General features: G+C 49.8%; 1 protein-coding gene across 2 annotated transcripts in view; it reads left to right on the top strand.

The window, feature by feature from the left end:
• The first annotated feature begins 348 nt into the window (after positions 1-348).
• LOC140430934 (transcription factor PU.1-like) overlaps positions 349-27,453 on the top strand; it is a 308,989-nt gene continuing 281,884 nt past the window's right edge. The window contains exons 1-3 of one of the 2 annotated variants that reach the window (XM_072518762.1): positions 349-632; positions 744-840; positions 1,665-1,745. In XM_072518762.1, the coding sequence (XP_072374863.1) occupies positions 609-632; positions 744-840; positions 1,665-1,745 (202 nt within the window). In that variant the 5' untranslated portion in view covers positions 349-608. The remainder of the gene's footprint in view (positions 633-743; positions 841-1,664; positions 1,746-27,453) is intronic. The other variant, XM_072518763.1, reaches the window with a different exon arrangement.

The raw sequence follows: 27,453 nt of genomic DNA, 5'->3' as shown, positions 1-27,453 counted from the left end.
CTGACTTTTGTCACCGCTCCTTATTCTCCCACAGATAGCCCATGGGGAGGACATGTGGGAGGTTTAACCATCCAACCAGCCTGAGGGAGAAGCAGTTGATGAAGAGGACCCTGGGTTTCCCACAGCCTCAGGACATCTTCCCCAGCCCCTGACAAAATACATGGAGCTGCTCCTGGTGAATAGTCCTGAGATTCCAAGCCCCTGTACACCTGGCCTGCCCGCTAAGGGGGGTTAACCTTCTGTCTCCCTGTGGATGAATGGATTACACTCAAATAGAAAGAGAGAGAGAGAGAGAGGTGGAGTCTCGTGACACCAGCCCCTGACCATGAAGTTCCTGTTTCCCTGGCTGCTCGCTAGAAGCACTTGAAGGCAGCGGGCTCCAGCCAACAAGTGATATATAGGCGCGCCCAACACTTTCCAAACTAAAACTCCCCACCATTGAGGACCGCTGCAGGAAATACTTTCACTCCAATCTACACTGGGAGAGTGAGTGGAGGAGGCTGCTGGAGGAGTTTGGGGGCTAAGACAAGTATGTCTCTGGCCGTCTGATGTACGTCCTGCTAACCTGCCCCGTGGAATTGCTCCTGTCTTAGCAAAGCCCAGCCTCTATGGAAGGCTATCTTATCACTCCTGTAAGTAGTCTTGCCTTTTCCCTGGGTACCAGCAGTGACTCTCTTGGGGATATAATTGTGACCTGCTCCTCGGTTATTGGTTGTGAGTGTCTTTCTTTGAATTAATTGCAGTATCCCGAAGATATTGGTGCTTACGATAGCGATGTTTGCAGACAGCAGCACGAATACTACACCTATCTACCGAGCAGCGATGGAGAGAGCCAGAGTGGTGAGTAAGTCTTCTTGCCTCCCTGACACGCAGCCCACCCCCGGGACAGGGTGTGTATCAGTCCAGTCTCTCCCTGAGGTGCTGACAGGATTGGACTGTTTAATGAGTCATGTGAGACACTGAGCCCTGATGAGACCCTCTTCCACGCTGAAACTGTGGGTTGAAGTGTCTGGTCCTGGTGGGACCCGGGTTCCCAGCTCCGAGAATCTTCTAGTTATCAGAATCAAGTAAAGGGTTTGAGGTTAGCATGACCAACCATGCAGAGTGGGACCACCACACAGGGCACAACTACCCGACAGAAAGGAACATTTTCATTCATGTCTGCGGAGCCCAAAGCAAGTTTCCCTAAGCAGATCAACTCCTGAAACTTGTCCCCTTTGGCATGGGATGGCATCTAGTAATTATCCCCTGGCACAATGTCACACAATGTACATGACATGGAATGCACAGCACATTGCCACATATACCCCAAAAGGCAGTTTAAACCAAACTGGCAGAGCGATACGTTCAGGCTAAAATTGCCAGTGCAATTTATCTGCACACAAGAGAATTATATGGAAGCAGACAAACAATGTTGCTTTGGATAGTGCAATACGTCACCTGTGCCAGATCTGAAATGCTGCCTGAAAGGGCGGCGGAAACAGATTCAACAGCAATTTTCAAAAGGGGATGAGATAAATACTTGAAAAACATTGCAGGGCTGTGGGCAAAGAGCAGGAAAGTGGGGGGAATAGAATCAGTTAGCCAGTGTGGGCAGGGTGGGTTGATCTGTGTTGCATCACTGATTCTATATAAACTCATTGACGTGTACAAAATTCTTACAGGGATCGACAGGGTAGATGCAGGAAGGATGTTCCCCCTGGCTGAGGGGTCTAGAACCAGGGGACACAGTCTCAGAATAAGAGGTAGGCCATTTTAAGACTGAGATGAGGAGGAATTTCTTCACTCAGAGGTTGGTGAATCTTTGTAATTCTCTACCCCTGGGGTGTGTGGAAACTCAGTCGTTTTGTTTATTCAAGACTGAGACCGATAGATTTCTAGGTACCAATAACATGAAGGAACATGGGGACAGTCCCGAATAATGCTGTTAAGTAGAAGATCAGCTATGAATGAGTTAAATGGCAGAGGGGCCGAATGGCCTACTCTTGTTCCCCACTGCTCCAGAATGAAAAGCAGAGAGCTGGATCTTTGCAAATTCATTAATGTAACAGTTGTGAAGTAGTTTGTGTTTCTCATCACCCTGCTCATTAATGCAGGACTTCCCTCAGGTCCAGGCAGGAACATATTAAGATCAAAAGGGTCCTTTTGAATAGTAAGGCCTTCAGGATATTAATCACTTCCACCTCTCAGGCAGATATGGGGACACCAGCAGCTTTGTGGTTGTCCAGAGTTTTGTTTCCTTTTGACATCTGTTCGTGAATTTTGCAAGTCAGAGCTGGTGGTGAGAAATGTAAGTGTACACAGCTGCCGAGCTGTGTGTGTACGTGTGACAGGCGCACGATCATATGGTCAGATAGGATGGAGCAATTTGGGGTTTGGTCTGCAGAGGAGCAAAAAAACAACTTAATGCCTGACAGGAGTCTGAGACTTCATGTTCCATCAAGGATATTCAGTTGGGATGTGAACTGCAAGCCTGTCTGCCTTAATAAAGGGTGGGCACGGTGACACGGTGGTTAGCACTGCTGCCTCACAGCTCCAGGGACCTGCGTTTGATTCTGACCTTGGGTGACTGTCTATGTGAAGCTTGGACGTTCTCCCCGTGTGTGCGTGGCTTTCCTCCAGGAGCTCCGGTTTCCTCCCACAGTCCAAAGATGTGCAGGTTAGGTGGATTGGCCATGCTAAATTTCCCTTTAGTGTACATAGATGTAAAGGTTAGGTTCCGGGGTTATGGGGATAGGGAAGATGGAGTGGGCTAGGTAGGGTACTCATTCAGAAGGTCGGCATAGACTCGATGGGCCAAATTGCCTCTTACTGTACCGTAAGGATTCTATGATTCTGAATTATTGTTGATTGCATAAAATCTCATCTGGTTCATTAATGTTCCTTTCGGGAAAGAAATCTGCCGTCCTTCCCTGGTCTGATTCCAGACCCACTGAAATGGCTCAGTACGAGAACAGTTTGCGATGGGCAGTAAATGCTGGCCTTGCTCTTTACACCCTCACTCTCTGTAATTGAATTTGTAAAAACACTTCACCTCATGTCGCACCTTCTTCAGGTTTGTCAGAAAGGTCACCACACAATCTCTCATTTAAAGGCAGTCTCTGGGCTGGAATTTCCGTCCGAACCTCGCCGGTGGGAATCTCCGTCATAATCACGCGGGCAGGATTCCCCATTCCCGCTGCAGGGCTGGAGTTTTGGCTGAGGGCCAAATTCTCCAAATGGTTTAGAATGGATATTTTCTGTGACAGCTGTATCGGGGCGATTTCGGATCGGAGAAGTCTGGCCTCAGAGCCAATTGCAGGGCACATCCACAATCAGAAAACACCCCTGAACAACAACAAGTTAAATGAACAGATAACACCATGAAAAGGTAATAATCGAAGGAGGAAAATTATTTGAAGCCCAGGAAAATTGTTTTCAAAAGTGTTAGCGCGATTGGTCACAAGGACCTGATCCACCATTCTGAGCAGATCGTATTCAATATACACTAACATCCAAAACACGGGCAGGAGACATAGCTTTCTTCGCCAGTGGAACGTCAGTTGAAAGATTGTGAAAAATAGAGGGAAATAACACAGGACTGGGCAAAAATACAGGATGGGACAACAATACAGGAAAGGGTAACAGCGCAGGTCAGGGCAACAACACAGGACTGGGCAAAATTAAAGGATGGGACAACAACACATGAGAGGGGAACAATGCAGGGCAGGGAAAAATGCAGGACAGGGCAAAAATACACAATGGGGCAACAACACAGGACAGGGCAACAATAGAAGAGAGGAAAACAATAGAGGAGAGGATAATAATATAGAACGGGCCAACTAAACAGAACATGGCAACAACAAAGAACAGGGGCACAATACAGGATAGGGCAACAATACAACACGTGGAAACACTCCTGGGCAGGGTAACAGTACAGGGATGTATACCTATACAGAACAGCAAGGTAGAGCAACACAGGATAGGGCAACAACACAGGACCAGTCAATAATACAGTACAGAGCAACAATACAGGGGTGTGGATCCAGACAGGAAGACAGGACAGGACAACAATACAGAATGTGGGAACAATCCAGGACAGGATAACAGTACAGAGCTGTATATCTAGACAGAACAGCAATATAGGGCAACACAGGACTGGAGATCAAAACAGGACCGAGGAACAACACAGGACTGGGGAACAACACAGGACAAAGCATCAACACAGGGATGTAGACCTAGACAGAATACTAATATAGAGCAACACAGGACAGGGCAACAATACAGAACAGGGCAACAATAGAGTACAGGGCAATAATACAGGGATGTAGACCTATACAGAACACCAATATAGGCCACCACAGGACAGGGCAACAATACAGAACAGGGCAACAATAGAGTACAGGGCAATAATACAGGGATGTAGACCTATACAGAACACCAATATAGGCCAACACAGGACAGGGCAACAATACAGAACAGGGCAACAATAGAGTACAGGGCAATAATACAGGGATGTAAACCTATACAGAACACCAATATAGGCCAACACAGGACAGGGTAACAACACAGGAGAGGACAATACAGGACAGGACAACAATGCAGGATTGGCTAACAATGTAGGTTGGGGCAACAATACCAAACTGGCCAGCAACACAGGATGGGGCAACAAAGCAGGACAGGGCAACAACCGAGGACAGGGCAGCAACACCAAATAAGACAACAAGACAGTAGAAGAAAACAATACAGGATTGGCAACAATATGGGACAGGTTAGTAATACAGAACAGGGCATGTAGTCTTGTACAGAACTGCACTGTAGGGCAACACAGGACTGGGGAACAACACAGGACCGGGGAACAACACAAGACCGGGGAACAGGACCGGGAAGCAGCACAGAACTGCGAAACAGCACAGGACCGGGAGCACAGGACCGGGAAACAGCACAGGACCGCGAAACAGCACAGGACCGCGAAACAGCACAGGACCGGGCAACAGCACAGGACCGAGCAACAGCACAGGACCAGAAACCACACAGGACTGAGCAACAGCACAGGACCGGGCAACGGCACAGGACCGGGCAACAGCACAGGACCGGGCAACGGCACAGGACCGGGCAACAGCACAGGACCGGGCAACAGCACAGGACCGGGCAACAGCACAGGACCGGGCAACGGCACAGGACCGGGCAACGGCACAGGACCGGGCAACGGCACAGGACCAGAAACCACACAGGACCGAGCAACAGCACAGGACCGGGCAACGGCACAGGACCGAGCAACAGCACAGGACCAGAAACCACACAGGACCAGAAACCACACAGGACTGAGCAACAGCACAGGACCGGGCAACAGCACAGGACCGGGCAACAGCACAGAACTGCGAAACAGCACAGGACCGGGAGCACAGGACCGGGAAACAGCACAGGACCGGGCAACAGCACAGGACCGCGAAACAGCACAGGACCGGGCAACAGCACAGGACCGAGCAACAGCACAGGACCGGGAGCACAGGACCGGGAAACAGCACAGGACCGGGCAACAGCACAGGACCGAGCAACAGCACAGGACCGGGCAACAGCACAGGACCGGGCAACAGCACAGGACCAGAAACCACACAGGACCAGAAACCACACAGGACTGAGCAACAGCACAGGACCGGGCAACAGCACAGGACCGAGCAACGGCACAGGACCGGGCAACGGCACAGGACCGGGCAACGGCACAGGACCGGGCAACGGCACAGGACCGGGCAACAGCACAGGACCAGAAACCACACAGGACTGAGCAACAGCACAGGACCGGGCAACAGCACAGGACCAGAAACCACACAGGACTGAGCAACAGCACAGGACCGGGCAACGACACAGGACCGGGCAACGGCACAGGACCGGGCAACAACACAGGACCAGAAACCACACAGGACTGAGCAACAGCACAGGACCGGGCAACGGCGCAGGACCGGGCAACGACACAGGACCGGGCAACGGCACAGGACCGGGCAACGGCACAGGACCGGGCAACGGCACAGGACCGGGCAACAGCACAGGACCGGGCAACAGCACAGGACCGGGCAACGACACAGGACCGAGCAACAGCACAGGACCGGGCAACAACACAGGACCGAGCAACAGCACAGGACCGGGCAACAGCACAGGACCGGGCAACAGCACAGGACCGGGCAACAGCACAGGACCGGGCAACAGCACAGGACCAGAAACCACACAGGACTGAGCAACAGCACAGGACCGCGAAACAGCACAGGACCGGGCAACAGCACAGGACCGGGAAACAGCACAGGACCGGGCAACAGCACAGGACCGGGAAACAGCACAGGACCGGGAAACAGCACAGGACCGGGAAACAGCACAGGACCGCGAAACAGCACAGGACCGCGAAACAGCACAGGACCGAGCAACAGCACAGGACCGAGCAACAGCACAGGACCGAGCAACAGCACAGGACCGGGCAACAGCACAGGACCGGGCAACAGCACAGGACCGGGCAACAGCACAGGACCGGGCAACAGCACAGGACCGGGCAACAGCACAGGACCGGGCAACAGCACAGGACCGGGCAACAGCACAGGACCGGGCAACAGCACAGGACCGGGCAACAGCACAGGACCGGGCAACAGCACAGGACCAGAAACCACACAGGACCGAGCAACAGCACAGGACCGAGCAACAGCACAGGACCGGGCAACAGCACAGGACCGGGCAACAGCACAGGACCGGGCAACAGCACAGGACCGAGCAACAGCACAGGACCGAGCAACAGCACAGGACCGGGCAACAGCACAGGACCGGGCAACAGCACAGGACCGGGCAACAGCACAGGACCGAGCAACAGCACAGGACCGAGCAACAGCACAGGACCGAGCAACAGCACAGGACCAGAAACCACACAGGACTGAGCAACAGCACAGGACTGGGCAACAGCACAGGACCGAGCAACAGCACAGGACCGAGCAACAGCACAGGACCGGGCAACAGCACAGGACCGGGCAACAGCACAGGACCGGGCAACGGCACAGGACCGGGCAACGACACAGGACCGGGCAACAGCACAGGACCGGGCAACAGCACAGGACCGGGCAACAGCACAGGACCGGGCAACAGCACAGGACCGAGCAACAGCACAGGACCGGGCAACAGCACAGGACCGGGCAACAGCACAGGACCGGGCAACAGCACAGGACCGGGCAACAGCACAGGACCGCGAAACAGCACAGGACCGCGAAACAGCACAGGACCGCGAAACAGCACAGGACCGCGAAACAGCACAGGACCGCGAAACAGCACAGGACCGCGAAACAGCACAGGACCGCGAAACAGCACAGGACCGCGAAACAGCACAGGACCGCGAAACAGCACAGGACCGCGAAACAGCACAGGACCGCGAAACAGCACAGGACCGGGCAACAGCACAGGACCGGGCAACAGCACAGGACCGGGCAACAGCACAGGACCGGGCAACAGCACAGGACCGGGCAACAGCACAGGACCGGGCAACAGCACAGGACCGGGCAACAGCACAGGACCGGGCAACAGCACAGGACCGGGCAACAGCACAGGACCGGGCAACAGCACAGGACCGGGCAACAGCACAGGACCGGGCAACAGCACAGGACCGGGCAACAGCACAGGACCGGGCAACAGCACAGGACCGGGCAACAGCACAGGACCGGGCAACAGCACAGGACCGGGCAACAACACAGGACCGGGCAACAACACAGGACCGGGCAACAACACAGGACCGGGCAACAACACAGGACCGGGCAACAACACAGGACCGGGCAACAACACAGGACCGGGCAACAACACAGGACCGGGCAACAACACAGGACCGGGCAACAACACAGGACCGGGCAACAACACAGGACCGGGCAACAACACAGGACCGGGCAACAACACAGGACCGGGCAACAACACAGGACCGGGCAACAACACAGGACCGGGCAACAACACAGGACCGGGCAACAACACAGGACCGGGCAACAACACAGGACCGGGCAACAACACAGGATAGGGAAACAACAAAGAACAGGTGCAGTAATACAGGATGGGACAACAATACAAGACAGGCAACAATACAGGATAGGTTAGTAGTACGGGACAGGGCAACAATACTGGGATGTAGACCTATACAGAACAGCAATATAGGGCAGCACAGGACTGGGGAACACACAGGACCGAGGAACAACACAGGACCAGGGATCAGCACAGGACTGGTGAACAGCACATGACTGGTGAACAGCACATAGAACATAGAACAATACAGCGCAGTACAGGCCCTTCGGCCCACGATGTTGCACCGAAACAAAAGCCATCTAACCTACACTATACCATTATCATCCATATGTTTATCCAATAAACTTTTAAATGCCCTCAATGTTGGCGAGTTCACTACTGTAGCAGGTAGGGCATTCCACGGCCTCACTACTGTTTGCGTAAAGAACCTACCTCTGACCTCTGTCCTATATCTATTACCCCTCAGTTTAAAGCTATGTCCCCTCGTGCCAGCCATTTCCATCCGCGGTAGAAGGCTCTCACTGTCCACCCTATCCAACCCCCTGATCATTTTGTATGCCTCTATTAAGTCTCCTCTTAACCTTCTTCTCTCCAACGAAAACAACCTCAAGTCCATCAGCCTTTCCTCATAAGATTTTCCCTCCATACCAGGCAACATCCTGGTAAATCTCCTCTGCACCCGCTCCAAAGCCTCCACGTCCTTCCTATAATGCGATGACCAGAACTGTACACAATACTCCAAATGCGGCCGTACCAGAGTTCTGTACAGCTGCAACATGACCTCCTGACTCCGGAACTCAATCCCTCTACCAATAAAGGCCAACACTCCATAGGCCTTCTTCACCACCCTATCAACCTGGGTGGCAACTTTCAGGGATCTAAGTACATGGACACCTAGATCCCTCTGCTCATCCACACTTTCAAGAACTTTTCCATTAGCCAAATATTCCACATTCCTGTTATTCCTTCCAAAGTGAATCACCTCACACTTCTCTACATTAAACTCCATTTGCCACCTCTCAGCCCAGCTCTGCAGCTTATCTATATCCCTCTGTAACCTGCTACTTCCTTCCACACTATCGACAACACCACCGACTTTAGTATCGTCTGCAAATTTACTCACCCACCCTTCTGCGCCTTCCTCTAGGTCATTGATAAAAATGACAAACAGCAACGGCCCCAGAACAGATCCTTGTGGTACTCCACTTGTGACAGAACTTCATTCTGAACATTTCCCATCAACCACCACCCTCTGTCTTCTTTCAGCTAGCCAATTTCTGATCCACATCTCTAAATCACCCTCAATCCCCAGCCTCCGTATTTTCTGCAATAGCCTACCTTATCAAACGCTTTGCTGAAATCCATATACACCACATCAACTGCTCTACCCTCGTCTACCTGTTCAGTCACCTTCTCAAAGAACTCGATAAGGTTTGTGAGGCATGACCTACCCTTCACAAAGCCATGCTGACTATCCCTGATCATATTATTCCTATCTAGATGATTATAAATCTTGTCTCTTATAATCCCCTCCAAGACTTTACCCACTACTGACGTGAGGCTCACCGGTCTATAGTTGCCGGGGTTGTCTCTGCTCCCCTTTTTGAACAAAGGGACCACATTTGCTATCCTCCAGTCCTCTGGCACTATTCCTGTAGCCAATGATGACATAAAAATCAACGCCAATGGTCCAGCAATCTCTTCCCTGGCCTCCCAGAGAATCCTAGGATAAATCCCATCAGGTCCCGGGGACTTATCTATTTTCAGCCTGTCCAGAATTGCCAACACCTCCTCCCTACGTACCTCAATGCCATCTAATCTATTTACCTGGAGCTCAGCATTCTCCTCCACAACATTATCTTTTTCCTGAGTGAATACTGACGAAAAATATTCATTTAGTATCTCGCCTATCTCCTCAGACTCTACACACAACTTCCCATCCCTGTCCTTGACTGGTCCTACTCTTTCCCTAGTCATTCGCTTATTCCTGACATACCTATAGAAAGCTTTTGGGTTTTCCTTGATCCTTCCTGCCAAATACTTCTCATGTCCCCTCCTTGCTCGTCTTAGCTCTCTCTTTAGATCCTTCCTCGCTACCTTGTAACTATGCATCGCCCCAACTGAAACTTCACACCTCATCTTCACATAGGCCTCCTTCTTCCTCTTAACAAGAGATTCCACTTCTTTGGTAAACCACGGTTCCCTCGCTCGGCACCTTCCTCCCTGCCTGACCGGTACATACTTATCAAGAACACGCAGTAGCTGATCCTTGAACAAGCTCCACTTATCCAGTGTGTCCAACACTTGCAGCCTACTTCTCCACCTTATCCCCCCCAAGTCACGTCTAATGGCATCATAATTTCCCTTCCCCCAGCTATAACTCTTGCCCTGCGGTGTATACTTATCCCTTTCCATCCTTAACGTTAACATGACAGGGAACAATACAGGACCAGGGATCAGCACAGGACTGGGGAACAACACAGGACTGGGGAACAACACAGGACTGGGGAACAACACAGGACTGGGGAACAACACAGGACTGGGGAACAACACAGGACTGGGGAACAACACAGGACTGGGGAACAACACAGGACTGGGGAACAACACAGGACTGGGGAACAACACAGGACTGGGGAACAACACAGGACTGGGGAACAACACAGGACTGGGGAACAACACAGGACTGGGGAACAACACAGGACTGGGGAACAACACAGGACTGGGGAACAACACAGGACTGGGGAACAACACAGGACTGGGGAACAACACAGGACTGGGGAACGGCACAGGACAGAGCAACAACACAGGACAGAGCAACAACACAGGACAGAGCAACAACACAGGACAGAGCAACAACACAGGACAGAGCAACAACACAGGACAGAGCAACAACACAGGACAGAGCAACAACACAGGACAGAGCAACAACACAGGACAGAGCAACAACACAGGACAGAGCAACAACACAGGACAGAGCAGCAACACAGGACAGAGCAGCAACACAGGACAGAGCAGCAACACAGGACAGAGCAACAACACAGGACAGAGCAACAACACAGGACAGAGCAACAACACAGGACAGAGCAACAACACAGGACAGAGCAACAACATTAGATTGAGAAACAGCACTGGATGGGGCATGAACACCGGACAGGGCAGCAATACAGGACAGGGCAACAATACAGGACAGTCTAACAATACAGGAGTGGCATGACAGCAATATAGGACAACACAGGACAGGGCAACATTGCAGGACAGGCCAACAATAAAGGACAGGGCAACAATTCAGGGGTGTAGACCTATACAGGAAATCAGTATAGTGTAACACAGGATGGGATAAAAACATTGAATGGGGCAAAAATCACTGAACAAGGTGAGAAAACCAGGCAGGGCAAGAACACCGGATGGAGCAAGAACAACAGATGGGCCAACAATACAGGACAGGCTAACAATACAGGAGTGTAGACCGATATAGGACAGCAAGACAGGACAACACATGACATGGCAACAATACAGGATGGGGCAACAGTACAGGATGGGATAACAGTATTGGAGAGGACAACAATATAGGAGAGGACAACAATATAGGATGGGGCAACTACACAGAACAGGGCAACAACAAAGGGCAGGGGAACAATACAGGATGGAACAAGACAGGACCGGTCAACAATACAGGATGGGGGAACAATGCAGGTCAGGGTAACTAGTACAGGGATGTATACCTAAACAGAACAGCTAGATAGGGCAACACAGGACAGGGCAACAACTTAGTACAGGAGCCCTATACTGGACCGGGCAACAATACACGACAGGGCAACAACACAAGACAGCACATCAACTTGGACAGGGCAGCAACACAGCAGATGGGAACAATACAATACAGGGCAACAATACAGGATGGGGAACAACACTGGACAGGGCCAAAATTTAGGTTGGGGCAATAGTGCAGGATGGGGCAACAATGCAGGATGGAGCAACAAAGCAGTGCAGGGCAACAAGACTACAGGCCAACAGTGCAGGGATGCATACATATACAGAACAGCAATATAGGGTAACACAGGACAGTTGAACAACATAGGACATTTGAACAACACAGGACAGTTGAACAACATAGGACATTTGAACAACACAGGACAGTTGAACCGCACAGGACAGGTGAACAATGCAGGATGGGGCAAGAATGCAGCATGGGGCAAGAAGAGATGATCAAGTTTGAAACAGAACAGCAATGTAGGGCAGCATAGGAGGTGCCAACACACAGGGCAGGTCAACAACACAGGGCAGGTTAAGAATACATAGGTATGAACATATATAGGACAACTGTACTGGACATAGAACATAGGACATAGACATAGAACATAGAAAAATACAGCACAGAATAACCCTTCAGCCCACGATGTTGTGCCGAATCTTTGCCCTAGGTTAATCATAGATTATCATAGAATTTACAGTGCAGAAAGAGGCCATTCAGCCCATCGAGTCTGCACCAGCTCTTGGAAAGAGCACCCTACCCAAAGTCAACACCTCCACCCAACACTAAGGACAATTTTGGACACTAAGGGCAATTTATCATGGCCAATCCACCTAACCTGCACATCTTTGGACTGTGGGAGGAAACCGGATCACCCGGAGGAAACCCACGCAGACACGGGGAGGACGTGCAGACTCCGCACAGACAGTGACCCAAGCCGGAATTGAACCTGGGACCCTGGAGCTGTGAAGCAATTGTGCTATCCACAATGCTACCGTGCTGCCCTTGAGAACAAATAAATCTACACTATATCATTTAACCGTAATCCATGTACCTATCCAATAGCTGCTTGAAGGTCCCTAATGTTTCCGACTCAACTACTTCCACAGGCAGTGCATTCCATGCCCCCACTACTCTCTGAGTAAAGAACCTACTTCTGACATCCCCCTATATCTTCCACCATTCACCTTAAATTTATGTCACCTTGTAATGGTTTGTTCCACCCGGGAAAAAAGACTCTGACTGTCTACTCTATCTATTCCCCTGATCATCTTATAAACCTCTATCAAGTCGCCCCTCATCCTTCTCCGTTCTAATGAGAAAAGGCCTAGCACCCTCAACCTTTCCTCATAAGACCTACTCTCCATTCCAGGCAACATTCTGGTAAATCTCCTTTGCACCTTTTCCAAAGCTTCCACATCCTTCCTAAAATGAGGCGACCAGAACTGTACACAGTACTCCAAATGTGGCCTTACCAAAGTTTTGTACAGCTGCATCATCACCTCACAGCTCTTAAATTCAATCCCTCTGTTAATGAACGCTAGCACACCATAGGCCTTCTTCACAGCTCTATCCACTTGAGTGGCAACTTTCAAAGATGTATGAACATAGACCCCAAGATCCCTCTGCTCCTCCACATTGCCAAGAACTCTACCGTTAACCCTGTATTCCGCATTCATATTTGTCCTTCCAAAATGGACAACCTCACACTTTTCAGGGTTAAACTCCATCTGCCACTTCTCAGTCCAGCTCTGCATCCTATCTATGTCTCTTTGCAGCCGACAACATCCCTCCTCACTATCCACAACTTCACCAATCTTCGTATCGTCTGCAAATTTACTGACCCACCCTTCAACTCCCTCATCCAAGTCATTAATGAAAATCACAAACAGCAGAGGACCCAGAACTGATCCCTGCGGTACGCCACTGGTAACTGGGATCCAGGCTGAATATTTGCCATCCACCACCACTCTCTGACTTCTATCGGTTAGCCAGTTCGTTATCCAACTGGCCAAATTTCCCATTATCCCATGCCTCCTTACTTTCTGCAGAAGCCGACCATGGGGAACCTTATCAAATGCCTTACTAAAATCCATGTACACTACATCCACTGCTTTACCTTCATCCACATGCTTGGTCACCTCCTCAAAGAATTCAATAAGACTTGTAAGGCAAGACCTACCCCTCACAAATCCGTGCTGACTATCCCTAATCAAGCAGTGTCTTTCCAGATGCTCAGAAATCCTATCCTTCAGTACCCTTTCCATGACTTTGCCTACCACCGAAGTAAGACTAACTGGCCTGTAATTCCCAGGGTTATCCCTAGTCCCTTTTTTTAACAGAGGCACGACATTCACCACTCTCCAATCCCCTGGTACCACCCCTGTTGACAGTGAGGATGAAAAGATTATTGCCAACGGCTCTGCAATTTCATCTCTTGCTTCCCATAGAATCCTTGGATATATCCCGTCAGGCCCGGGGGACTTGTCTATCCTCAAGTTTTTCAAAATGCCCAACACATCTTCCTTCCTAACAAGTATTTCCTCGAGCTTACCAGTCTGTTTCACACTGTCCTCTCTAACAATATGGCCCCTCTCATTTGTAAATGCAGAAGAAAAGTACTCGTTCAAGACCTCTCCTATCTCTTCAGACTCAATACACAATCTCCCGCTACTGTCCTTGATCGGACCTACCCTCGCTCTCGTCATTCTCATATTTCTCACATACATTCTCTAGGGATGTAGAGGAAAGGATGGCGAAGATGATTCTGGATATGAGCGAAAGTAACAGGGTAGTTATTATGGGAGACTTTAACTTTCCAAATATTGACTGGAAAAGATATAGTTCGAGTACAATAGATGGGTCGTTTTTTGTACAGTGTGTGCAGGAGGGTTTCCTGAAACAATATGTTGACAGGCCAACAAGAGGCGAGGCCACGTTGGATTTGGTTTTGGGTAATGAACCAGGCCAGGTGTTGGATTTGGAGGTAGGAGAGCACTTTGGGGACAGTGACCACAATTCGGTGACGTTTACGTTAATGATGGAAAGGGATAAGTATACACCGCAGGGCAAGAGTTATAGCTGGGGGAAGGGCAATTATGATACCATTAGACGTGACTTGGGGGGGATAAGGTGGAGAAGTAGGCTGCAAGTGTTGGGCACACTGGATAAGTGGGGCTTGTTCAAGGATCAGCTACTGCGTGTTCTTGATAAGTATGTACCGGTCAGACAGGGAGGAAGGCGTCGAGTGAGGGAACCGTGGTTTACCAAGGAAGTGGAATCTCTTGTTAAGAGGAAGAAGAAGGCCTATGTGAAGATGAAGTGTGAAGTTTCGGTTGGGGCGATGGATAGTTACAAGGTAGCGAGGAAGGATCTAAAGAGAGAGCTAAGACGAGCAAGGAGGGGACATGAGAAGTATTTGGCAGGAAGGATCAAGGAAAACCCAAAAGCTTTCTATAGGTATGTCAGGAATAAGCGAATGACTCGGGAAAGAGTAGGACCAGTCAAGGACAGGGATGGGAAATTGTGTGTGGAGTCTGAAGAGATAGGCGAGATACTAAATGAATATTTTTCGTCAGTATTCACTCAGGAAAAAGATAATGTTGTGGAGGAGAATGCTGAGCCCCAGGCTAATAGAACAGATGGCATTGAGGTACGTAGGGAAGAGGTGTTGGCAATTCTGGACAGGCTGAAAATAGATAAGTCCCCGGGACCTGATGGGATTTATCCTAGGATTCTATGGGAGGCCAGGGAAGAGATTGCTGGACCTTTGGCTTTGATTTTTATGTCATCATTGGCTACAGGAATAGTGCCAGAGGACTGGAGGACAGCAAATGTGGTCCCTTTGTTCAAAAAGGGGAGCAGAGACAACCCCGGCAACTATAGACCGGTGAGCCTCACGTCTGTAGTGGGTAAAGTCTTGGAGGGGATTATAAGGGTCAAGATTTATAATCATCTAGATAGGAATAATATGATCAGGGATAGTCAGCATGGCTTTGTGAAGGGTAGGTCATGCCTCACAAACCTTATTGAGTTCTTTGAGAAGGTGACTGAACAGGTAGATGAGGGTAGAGCAGTTGATGTGGTGTATATGGATTTCAGCAAAGCGTTCCCCACGGTAGGCTATTGCAAAAAATACGGAGGCTGGGGATTGAGGGTGATTTAGAGATGTGGATCAGAAATTGGCTAGCTGAAAGAAGACAGAGGGTGGTGGTTGATGGGAAATGTTCAGAATGGAGTACAGTCACAAGTGGAGTACCACAAGGATCTGTTCTGGGGCCGTTGCTGTTTGTCATTTTTATCAATGACCTAGAGGAAGGCGCAGAAGGGTGGATGAGTAAATTTGCAGACGATACTAAAGTCGGTGGTGTTGTCGATAGTGTGGAAGGATGTAGCAGGTTACAGAGGGATATAGATAAGCTGCAGAGCTGGGCTGAGAGGTGGCAAATGGAGTTTAATGTAGAGAAGTGTGAGGTGATTCACTTTGGAAGGAATAACAGGAATGCGGAATATTTGGCTAATGGTAAAGTTCTTGAAAGTGTGGCTGAGCAGAGGGATCTAGGTGTCCATGTACATAGATCCCTGAAAGTTGCCACCCAGGTTGATAGGGTTGTGAAGAAGGCCTATGGAGTGTTGGCCTTTATTGGTAGAGGGATTGAGTTCCGGAGTCGGGAGGTCATGTTGCAGCTGTACAGAACTCTGGTCCGGCCGCATTTGGAGTATTGCGTACAGTTCTGGTCACCGCATTATAGGAAGGACGTGGAGGCTTTGGAGCGGGTGCAGAGGAGATTTACCAGGATGTTGCCTGGTATGGAGGGAAAATCTTATGAGGAAAGGCTGACGGACTTGAGGTTGTTTTCGTTGGAGAGAAGAAGGTTAAGAGGAGACTTAATAGAGGCATACAAAATGATCAGGGGGTTGGATAGGGTGGACAGTGAGAGCCTTCTCCCGCGGATGGATATGGCTGGCACGAGGGGACATAACTTTAAACTGAGGGGTAATAGATATAGGACAGAGGTCAGAGGTAGGTTCTTTACGCAAAGAGTAGTGAGGCCGTGGAATGCCCTACCTGCTACAGTAGTGAACTCGCCAACATTGAGGGCATTTAAAAGTTTATTGGATAAACATATGGATGATAATGGCATAGTGTAGGTTAGATGGCTTTTGTTTCGGTGCAACATCGTGGGCCGAAGGGCCTGTACTGCGCTGTATTGTTCTATGTTCTATGTTCTATGTGTAAAAGGCCTTGGGGTTTTCCTTGATCCTACCCACCAAAGATTGTTCATGCCCTCTCTTAGCTCTCCTAATCCCTTTCTTCAGTTCCCTCCTTGCTATCTTGTATCCCTTCAGCGCCCTGTCTGAACCTGGTTTCCTCAGCCTTACATAGGTCTCCTTCTTCCTCTTAACAAGACATTTAACCTCTCTTGTCAACCATGGTTCCCTCACTCGACCACCTCTTCCCTGCCTGACAGGGACATACATATCAAGGACACGTAGTACCTGTTCCTTGAACAAGTTCTACATTTCACTTGTATCCATCCCTGACAGCCTATGTTCCCAGCTTATGCACTTCAATTCTTGTCTGACAACATTGTATTTACCCTTCCCCCAATTGTAAACCTTGCCCTGTTGCACGCACCTATCCCTCTCCATTACTAAAGTGAAAGTCACAGAATTGTGGTCACTATCTCCAAAATGCTCCCCCACTAACAAATCTATCACTTGCCCTGGTTCATTACCAAGTACCAAATCCAATATGGCCCCTCCTCTGGTCGGACAATCTACATACTGTGTTAGAAAAGCTTCCTGGACACACTGCACAAACACCACCCCATCCAAACTATTTGATCTAAAGAGTGTCCACTCAATGTTTGGGAAGTTAAAGTCACCCATGACTACTACCCTGTGACTTCTGCACCTTTCCAAAATCTGTTTCCCAATCTGTTCCTCCACATCTCTGCTACTATTGGGGGGCCTATAGAAAACTCCGAACAAGGTGACTGCTCCTTTCCTATTTCTGACTTCAACCCATACTACCTCAGTAGGCTGATACTCCTCGAACTGCCTTGCTGCAGCTGTTATACTATCTCTAATTAACAATGCTACCCCCCACCTCTTTTACCACCCTCCCTAATCTTATTGAAACATCTATAACCAGGGACCTCCAACAACCATTTCTGCCCCTCTTCTATCCAAGTTTCCGTGATGGCCACCACATCGTAGTCCCAAGTACCGATCCATGCCTTAAGTTCACCCACCTTATTCCTGATGCTTCTTGCGTTGAAGTATACACACTTCAACCCATCTCCGTGCCTGCAAGTACTCTCCTTTGTCAGTGTTCCCTTCCCCACTGCCTCATTGCACGCTTTGGCGTCCTGAATATCGGCTACCTTAGTTGCTGGACTACAAATCCGGTTCCCATTCCCCAGCCAAATTAGTTTAAACCCTCCCGAAGAGTACTGGAAAACCTCCCTCCCAGGATATTGGTGCCCCTCTGGTTCAGTTGCAACCCGTCCTGCTTGTACAGGTCCCACCTTCCCCAGAATGTGCTCCAATTATCCAAATACCTGAAGCCCTCCCTCCTACACCATTCCTGCAGCCACGTGTTCAACTGCACTCTCTCCCTATTCCTAGCCTCGCTATCACGTGGCACCGGCAACAAATCAGAGATGACAACTCTGTCTCTCCTGGCTTTTAACTTCCAGCCAAACTCCCTAAACTTGTTTATTACCTCCACACCACTTTTCCTACCTACGTCGTTGGTACCAATGTGCACCACGACTTCTGGCTGCTCCCCCTCCCCCTTAAGGATCCTGAAGACACGATCCGAGACATCCCTGGCCCTGGCACCCGGGAGGCAACATACCTTCCGGGAGTCTCGCTCGCGACCACAGAATCTCCTATCTATTCCCCTCACCATTGAATCTCCTACAACTATTGCTTTTCTATTCTCCCCCCTTCCCTTCTGAGCCCCAGAGCCAGACTCAGTGCCAGTGACCTGGCCACTAGGGCCTTCCCCCGGTAGGTCATCCCCCCCAACAGCATCCAAAACGGTATACTTGTTTTGAAGGGGAACGGCCACGAGGGATCCCTGCACTGTCTGCCTGTTTGTTTGTTTTCCCCTGACTGTAACCCAGCTATTCTTGTCCTGTAACTTGGGGTGTGGTTACCTCCCTGTAACTCTTCTCTATCACCCCCTCTGCCTCCCGGATGATCCAAAGTTCTTCCAGCTTCAGCTCCAGTTCCCTAACACGGTCTTTGAGGAGCTGGAGTTGGGTGCACTTCCCGCAGGTATAGTCAGCGGGGACACCGGTGGTATCCCTCACCACCCACATCCTACAGGAGGAGCATGCAACTGGCCTAGCCTCCATCCCCTCTTACCTTACAGAATATAGCTGCCCTGTGGACCAACTGGATCTCCGCCCTCCGACTCTGCTCCCAGTCAGCTGCACTCTCTGTAAACTCCTGGCTCTCTTCTCACTCTTTGCGGAAATGTAGGAAACAAAATGAAAGGAGCACCTTACTCCCTCCTCACCTAACTCCCTCAGTCACCAAACTCTCACTTTGGCACTCAAATGCACCAAATTCAGCACTCCCTCAGTCACCAAACGCTCACTATAGCACTCAAATGCACCAAATTCAGCAGTCAGTGCAAACAAAGTCTGCACTGTAGGGGATCACTTTTATACTGTGAATCTAGCCTCTGAAAACTGGCCTAATCCAATTAACTAATTAACAAGCTCCAGCTGCAAGTGCCTACAAGTAGAAGCTTTGTTTAAAGCTGATTGAAAATTCACCTTCTTCTAAACCAAACAGCAACTTTTAAGTTAATTAACTAAATAAAAGAAAGTCTAGACTTTAGATAAAAATGAAGCCTTATACTCTCTCAGTCACCAAACTCTCACTATAGCATACAAATGCACCAAATTCAGCAATAAATAGGACAGGAAAACAATACAGGCCAGGGCAACAATACAAGATACTGCAACAATACAGGATGGGGCAACAATGCAGGACGAGGCAACATTACGGGAAGGGGAAACAATACAGGACGGGCCAGCAATATAGGTCAGGGAACAACACTAGATGGGTCAACAATATAGGCCAGACCAACAATGCAGGAGTGTAGACCTATACAGGACAGCAATATAGGGCAAAAGAGTACAGGGCAATGCACAGGACAGGGCAAAAATACAGATCAGGACAATAATGTAAGACAGAACAGCAATACAGAATGGGGCAACAATATAGGACAGGACAAATATACAGGATGGAGCATCAATACAGGACGGAGTAGCAAGACAGGAGAGGTCAATAATACAGGACAGGGTAAAATCCCAGGACTGCGTGACAGTACAGCGTGGGGCAACAACACAGGATGGGGCAGCAATACAGGACAGGTCAACAATACAGGGCAGGGGAAAAAATATGATCGGATAACAATACAGGATGGAGCATCAATAAAGGACAGGTAAACAATACAGGACAGGGCAACAATACAGGGGTCTAGACTTATACAAGACGGCAATATAGGGCAACATGAAGGTTAGGAAACAATACAGGCCAGGACAACAATAAGGACACAACAGCAATGCAGAACGAGTCAACAATATAGGATAGAGCAACTATGCAGGACAGAGCATCAGTACAGGACAGGTAAAAAAAACAGAACTACGCAGGACAGTGCAAAACAGAACCGGGCAACAACATAGAACCGGGCAACAACATAGAACAGGGCAACAACTCAGGTCAAGGTAAAACAGAACCGGGCAACAACATCGAACGGGGCAACAACACAGGACAGGGCAAAACAGAACTGGGCAAAAACATAGAACGGGGCAACAACACAGGACAGGGCAAAACAGAACTGGGCAACAACATAGAACAGGGCAACAACATAGGACAGAGCAAAACAGAACCGGGCAACAACATAGAACGGGGCAACAACACAGGACAGGGCACAACAGAACTGGGCAACAACATAGAACAGGGCAACAACACAGGACAGAGCAAAACAGAACAGGGCAAGAACAATGAACGGGGCAACAACACAGGACAGGGCACAACAGAACCGGGCAACAACATAGAACAGAGCAAAACAGAACCGGGCAACAACATAGAACGGGGCAACAACACAGGACAAGGCAAAACAGAACCGGGCAACAACATAGAATGGGGCAACAATGCAGGACAGAGCAAAACAGAACAGGGCAACAACATAGAATGGGGCAACAACACAGGACAGGGCAAAACAGAACCGGGCAACAACATAGAACAGAGCAAAACAGAACCGGGCAACAACGTAGAACACGGCAACAACATAGGACAGAGCAAAACAGAACCGGGCAACAACATAGAACGGGGCAACAACGCAGGACAAGGCAAAACAGAACCGGGCAACAAAATAGAACGGGGAAACAACACAGGACAGAGCAAAACAGAACCGGGCAACAACATAGAACGGGGCAACAACACAGGACAGAGCAAAACAGAACCGGGCAACAAAATAGAACGGGGAAAAAACACAGGACAGAGCAAAACAGAACCGGGCAACAACATAGAACGGGGCAACAACACAGGACAGAGCAAAACAGAACCGGGCAACAAAATAGAACGGGGCAACAACACAGGACAGAGCAAAACAGAACAGGGCAACAAAATAGAACGGGGAAAAAACACAGGACAGAGCAAAACAGAACCGGGCAACAACATAGAACGGGGCAACAACACAGGACAGGGCACAACAGAACTGGGCAACAACATAGAACAGGGCAACAACACAGGACAGAGCAAAACAGAACCGGGCAACAACACAGGACAGGGCAAAACAGAACCGGGCAACAACATAGAACGGGGCAACAATACAGGACAGAGCAAAACAGAACCGGGCAACAACAATGAACGGGGCAACAACACAGGACAAGGCAAAACAGAACCGGGCAACAACAATGAACGGGGCAACAACACAGGACAAGGCAAAACAGAACCGGGCAACAACAATGAACGGGGCAACAACACAGGACAGATCAAAACAGAACGGGGCAACAACAATGAACGGGGCAACAACTCAGGACAAGGCAAAACAGAACCGGGCAACAACACAGAACGGGGCAACAACACAGGACAGAGCAAAACAGAACCGGGCAACAACAATGAACGGGGCAACAACACTGGACAGAGCAAAACAGAACGGGACAACAACATAGAACCGGGCAACAACACAGGACAGAGCAAAACAGAACAGGGCAAGAACAATGAACGGGGCAACAACACAGGACAGGGCAACAACGCAGGACAAGGCAAAACAGAACCGGGCAACAACATAGAATGGGGCAACAATGCAGGACAGAGCAAAACAGAACAGGGCAACAACATAGAATGGGGCAACAACACAGGACAGGGCAAAACAGAACCGGGCAACAACATAGAACAGAGCAAAACAGAACCGGGCAACAACGTAGAACACGGCAACAACATAGGACAGAGCAAAACAGAACCGGGCAACAACATAGAACGGGGCAACAACGGAGGAAAAGGCAAAACAGAACCGGGCAACAAAATAGAACGGGGAAACAACACAGGACAGAGCAAAACAGAACCGGGCAACAACATAGAACGGGGCAACAACACAGGACAGAGCAAAACAGAACCGGGCAACAAAATAGAACGGGGAAAAAACACAGGACAGAGCAAAACAGAACCGGGCAACAACATAGAACGGGGCAACAACACAGGACAGGGCACAACAGAACTGGGCAACAACATAGAACAGGGCAACAACACAGGACAGAGCAAAACAGAACCGGGCAACAACACAGGACAGGGCAAAACAGAACCGGGCAACAACATAGAACGGGGCAACAATACAGGACAGAGCAAAACAGAACCGGGCAACAACAATGAACGGGGCAACAACACAGGACAAGGCAAAACAGAACCGGGCAACAACAATGAACGGGGCAACAACACAGGACAAGGCAAAACAGAACCGGGCAACAACAATGAACGGGGCAACAACACAGGACAAGGCAAAACAGAACTGGGCAACAACATAGAACGGGGCAACAACACAGGACAGATCAAAACAGAACGGGGCAACAACAATGAACGGGGCAACAACTCAGGACAAGGCAAAACAGAACCGGGCAACAACACAGAACGGGGCAACAACACAGGACAGAGCAAAACAGAACCGGGCAACAACAATGAACGGGGCAACAACACTGGACAGAGCAAAACAGAACGGGACAACAACATAGAACCGGGCAACAACACAGGACAGAGCAAAACAGAACAGGGCAAGAACAATGAACGGGGCAACAACACAGGACAGGGCAACAACGCAGGACAAGGCAAAACAGAACCGGGCAACAACATAGAATGGGGCAACAATGCAGGACAGAGCAAAACAGAACAGGGCAACAACATAGAATGGGGCAGCAACACAGGACAGGGCAAAACAGAACCGGGCAACAACATAGAACAGAGCAAAACAGAACCGGACAACAACGTAGAACATGGCAACAACATAGGACAGAGCAAAACAGAACCGGGCAACAAGATAGAACGGGGCAACAACGCAGGACAAGGCAAAACAGAACTGGGCAACAAAATAGAACGGGGAAACAACACAGGACAGAGCAAAACAGAACCGGGCAACAACATAGAACGGGGCAACAACACAGGACAGAGCAAAACAGAACCGGGCAACAAAATAGAACGGGGAAAAAACACAGGACAGAGCAAAACAGAACCGGGCAACAACATAGAACGGGGCAACAACACAGGACAGAGCAAAACAGAACCGGGCAACAAAATAGAACGGGGCAACAACACAGGACAGAGCAAACCAGAACTGGGCAACAAAATAGAACGGGGCAACAACACAGGACAAGGCAACACAGAACCGGGCGACAACACAGGACAGGGCAAAACAGAACTGGGCAACAACACAGGACAGGGCAAAACAGAACCGGGCAACAACACAGGACAGGGCAAAACAGAACCGGGCAACAACATAGAACGGGGCAACAACACAGGACAGGGCAAAACAGAACCAGGCAACAACATAGAACAGGGCAACAACACACGACAGGGCAAAACAAAACCGAGCAACAACAATGAATGGGGCAGCAACACAGGACAGGGCAAAACAGAACCGGGCAACAACATCGAACAGAGCAAAACAGAACCGGGCAACAACGTAGAACGGGGAAACAACACAGGACAGGGCAAAACAGAACCGGGCAACAACACAGAACGGGGCAACAACACAGGACAGGGCAAAACAGAACCAGGCAACAGCATAGAACAGGGCAACAACACACGACAGGGCAAAACAGAACCGAGCAACAACAATGAATGGGGCAGCAACACAGGACAGGGCAAAACAGAACCGGGCAACAACACACGACAAGGCAAAACAGAACCGGGCGACAACACAGGACAGGGCAAAACAGAACTGGGCAACAACACAGGACAGGGCAAAACAGAACCGGGCAACAACACAGGACAGGGCAAAACAGAACCGGGCAACAACATAGAACGGGGCAACAACACAGGACAGGGCAAAACAGAACCAGGCAACAACATAGAACAGGGCAACAACACACGACAGGGCAAAACAGAACCGAGCAACAACAATGAATGGGGCAGCAACACAGGACAGGGCAAAACAGAACCGGGCAACAACATAGAACACAGCAAAACAGAACCGGGCAACAACGTAGAACACGGCAACAACATAGGACAGAGCAAAACAGAACCGGGCAACAAAATAGAACGGGGCAACAACACAGGACAGAGCAAAACAGAACTGGGCAAAAAAATAGAACGGGGCAACAACACAGGACAGAGCAAAACAGAACCGGGCAACAACATAGAACGGGGCAACAACACAGGACAGAGCAAAACAGAACCGGGCAACAAAATAGAACGGGGCAACAACACAGGACAGAGCAAAACAGAACTGGGTAACAAAATAGAACGGGGCAACAACACAGGACAAGGCAAAACAGAACCGGGCAACAACACAGGACAGGGCAAAACAGAACTGGGCAACAACACAGGAGAGGGCAAAACAGAACCGGGCAACGACACAGGACAGGGCAAAACAGAACCGGGCAACAACATAGAACGGGGAAACAACACAGGACAGGGCAAAACAGAACCGGGCAACAACACAGAACGGGGCAACAACACAGGACAGGGCAAAACAGAACCAGGCAACAACATAGAACAGGGCAACAACACAGGACAGAGCAAAACAGAACCGGGCAACAAAATAGAACGGGGCAACAACACAGGACAGAGCAAAACAGAACTGGGCAACAAAATAGAATGGGGAAACAACACAGGACAGAGCAAAACAGAACTGGGCAACAAAATAGAACGGGGCAACAACACAGGACAGAGCAAAACAGAACCGGGCAACAAAATAGAACGGGGCAACAACACAGGACAGAGCAAAACAGAACTGGGCAACAAAATAGAACGGGGCAACAACACAGGACAAGGCAAAACAGAACCGGGCAACAACACAGGACAGGGCAAATCAGAACTGGGCAACAACACAGGAGAGGGCAAAACAGAACCGGGCAACAACACAGGACAGGGCAAAACAGAACCGGGCAACAACATAGAACGGGGCAACAACACAGGACAGAGCAAAACAGAACCGGGCAACAACATAGAACGGGGAAACAACACAGGACAGGGCAAAACAGAACCGGGCAACAACATAGAACGGGGCAACAACACAGGACAGGGCAAAACAGAACCAGGCAACAACATAGAACAGGGCAACAACACACAACAGGGCAAAACAAAACCGAGCAACAACAATGAATGGGGCAGCAACACAGGACAGGGCAAAACAGAACCGGGCAACAACATCGAACAGAGCAAAACAGAACCGGGCAACAACGTAGAACGGGGAAACAACACAGGACAGGGCAAAACAGAACCGGGCAACAACACAGAACAGGGCAACAACACAGGACAGGGCAAAACAGAACCAGGCAACAACAATGAATGGGGCAGCAACACAGGACAGGGCGAAACAGAACCGGGCAACAACACACGACAAGGCAAAACAGAACCGGGCGACAACACAGGACAGGGCAAAACAGAACTGGGCAACAACACAGGACAGGGCAAAACAGAACCGGGCAACAACACAGGACAGGGCAAAACAGAACCGGGCAACAACATAGAACGGGGCAACAACACAGGACAGGGCAAAACAGAACCAGGCAACAACATAGAACAGGGCAACAACACACGACAGGGCAAAACAGAACCGAGCAACAACAATGAATGGGGCAGCAACACAGGACAGGGCAAAACAGAACCGGGCAACAACATAGAACACAGCAAAACAGAACCGGGCAACAACGTAGAACACGGCAACAACATAGGACAGAGCAAAACAGAACCGGGCAACAAAATAGAACGGGGCAACAACACAGGACAGAGCAAAACAGAACTGGGCAAAAAAATAGAACGGGGCAACAACACAGGACAGAGCAAAACAGAACCGGGCAACAACATAGAACGGGGCAACAACACAGGACAGAGCAAAACAGAACCGGGCAACAACATAGAACGGGGAAACAACACAGGACAGGGCAAAACAGAACCGGGCAACAACATAGAACGGGGCAACAACACAGGACAGGGCAAAACAGAACCAGGCAACAACATAGAACAGGGCAACAACACACGACAGGGCAAAACAAAACCGAGCAACAACAATGAATGGGGCAGCAACACAGGACAGGGCAAAACAGAACCGGGCAACAACATCGAACAGAGCAAAACAGAACCGGGCAACAACGTAGAACGGGGAAACAACACAGGACAGGGCAAAACAGAACCGGGCAACAACACAGAACGGGGCAACAACACAGGACAGGGCAAAACAGAACCAGGCAACAACAATGAATGGGGCAGCAACACAGGACAGGGCAAAACAGAACCGGGCAACAACACACGACAAGGCAAAACAGAACCGGGCGACAACACAGGACAGGGCAAAACAGAACTGGGCAACAACACAGGACAGGGCAAAACAGAACCGGGCAACAACACAGGACAGGGCAAAACAGAACCGGGCAACAACATAGAACGGGGCAACAACACAGGACAGGGCAAAACAGAACCAGGCAACAACATAGAACAGGGCAACAACACACGACAGGGCAAAACAGAACCGAGCAACAACAATGAATGGGGCAGCAACACAGGACAGGGCAAAACAGAACCGGGCAACAACATAGAACACAGCAAAACAGAACCGGGCAACAACGTAGAACACGGCAACAACATAGGACAGAGCAAAACAGAACCGGGCAACAAAATAGAACGGGGCAACAACACAGGACAGAGCAAAACAGAACTGGGCAAAAAAATAGAACGGGGCAACAACACAGGACAGAGCAAAACAGAACCGGGCAACAACATAGAACGGGGCAACAACACAGGACAGAGCAAAACAGAACCGGGCAACAAAATAGAACGGGGCAACAACACAGGACAGAGCAAAACAGAACTGGGCAACAAAATAGAACGGGGCAACAACACAGGAGAAGGCAAAACAGAACCGGGCAACAACACAGGACAGGGCAAAACAGAACTGGGCAACAACACAGGAGAGGGCAAAACAGAACCGGGCAACGACACAGGACAGGGCA

Source organism: Scyliorhinus torazame, chromosome 10 (assembly GCF_047496885.1).
Source record: "Scyliorhinus torazame isolate Kashiwa2021f chromosome 10, sScyTor2.1, whole genome shotgun sequence".
In the NCBI taxonomy this organism is placed as follows: Eukaryota; Metazoa; Chordata; class Chondrichthyes; order Carcharhiniformes; family Scyliorhinidae; genus Scyliorhinus; species Scyliorhinus torazame.
This window is presented reverse-complemented; position numbering and strand designations above follow the sequence as displayed.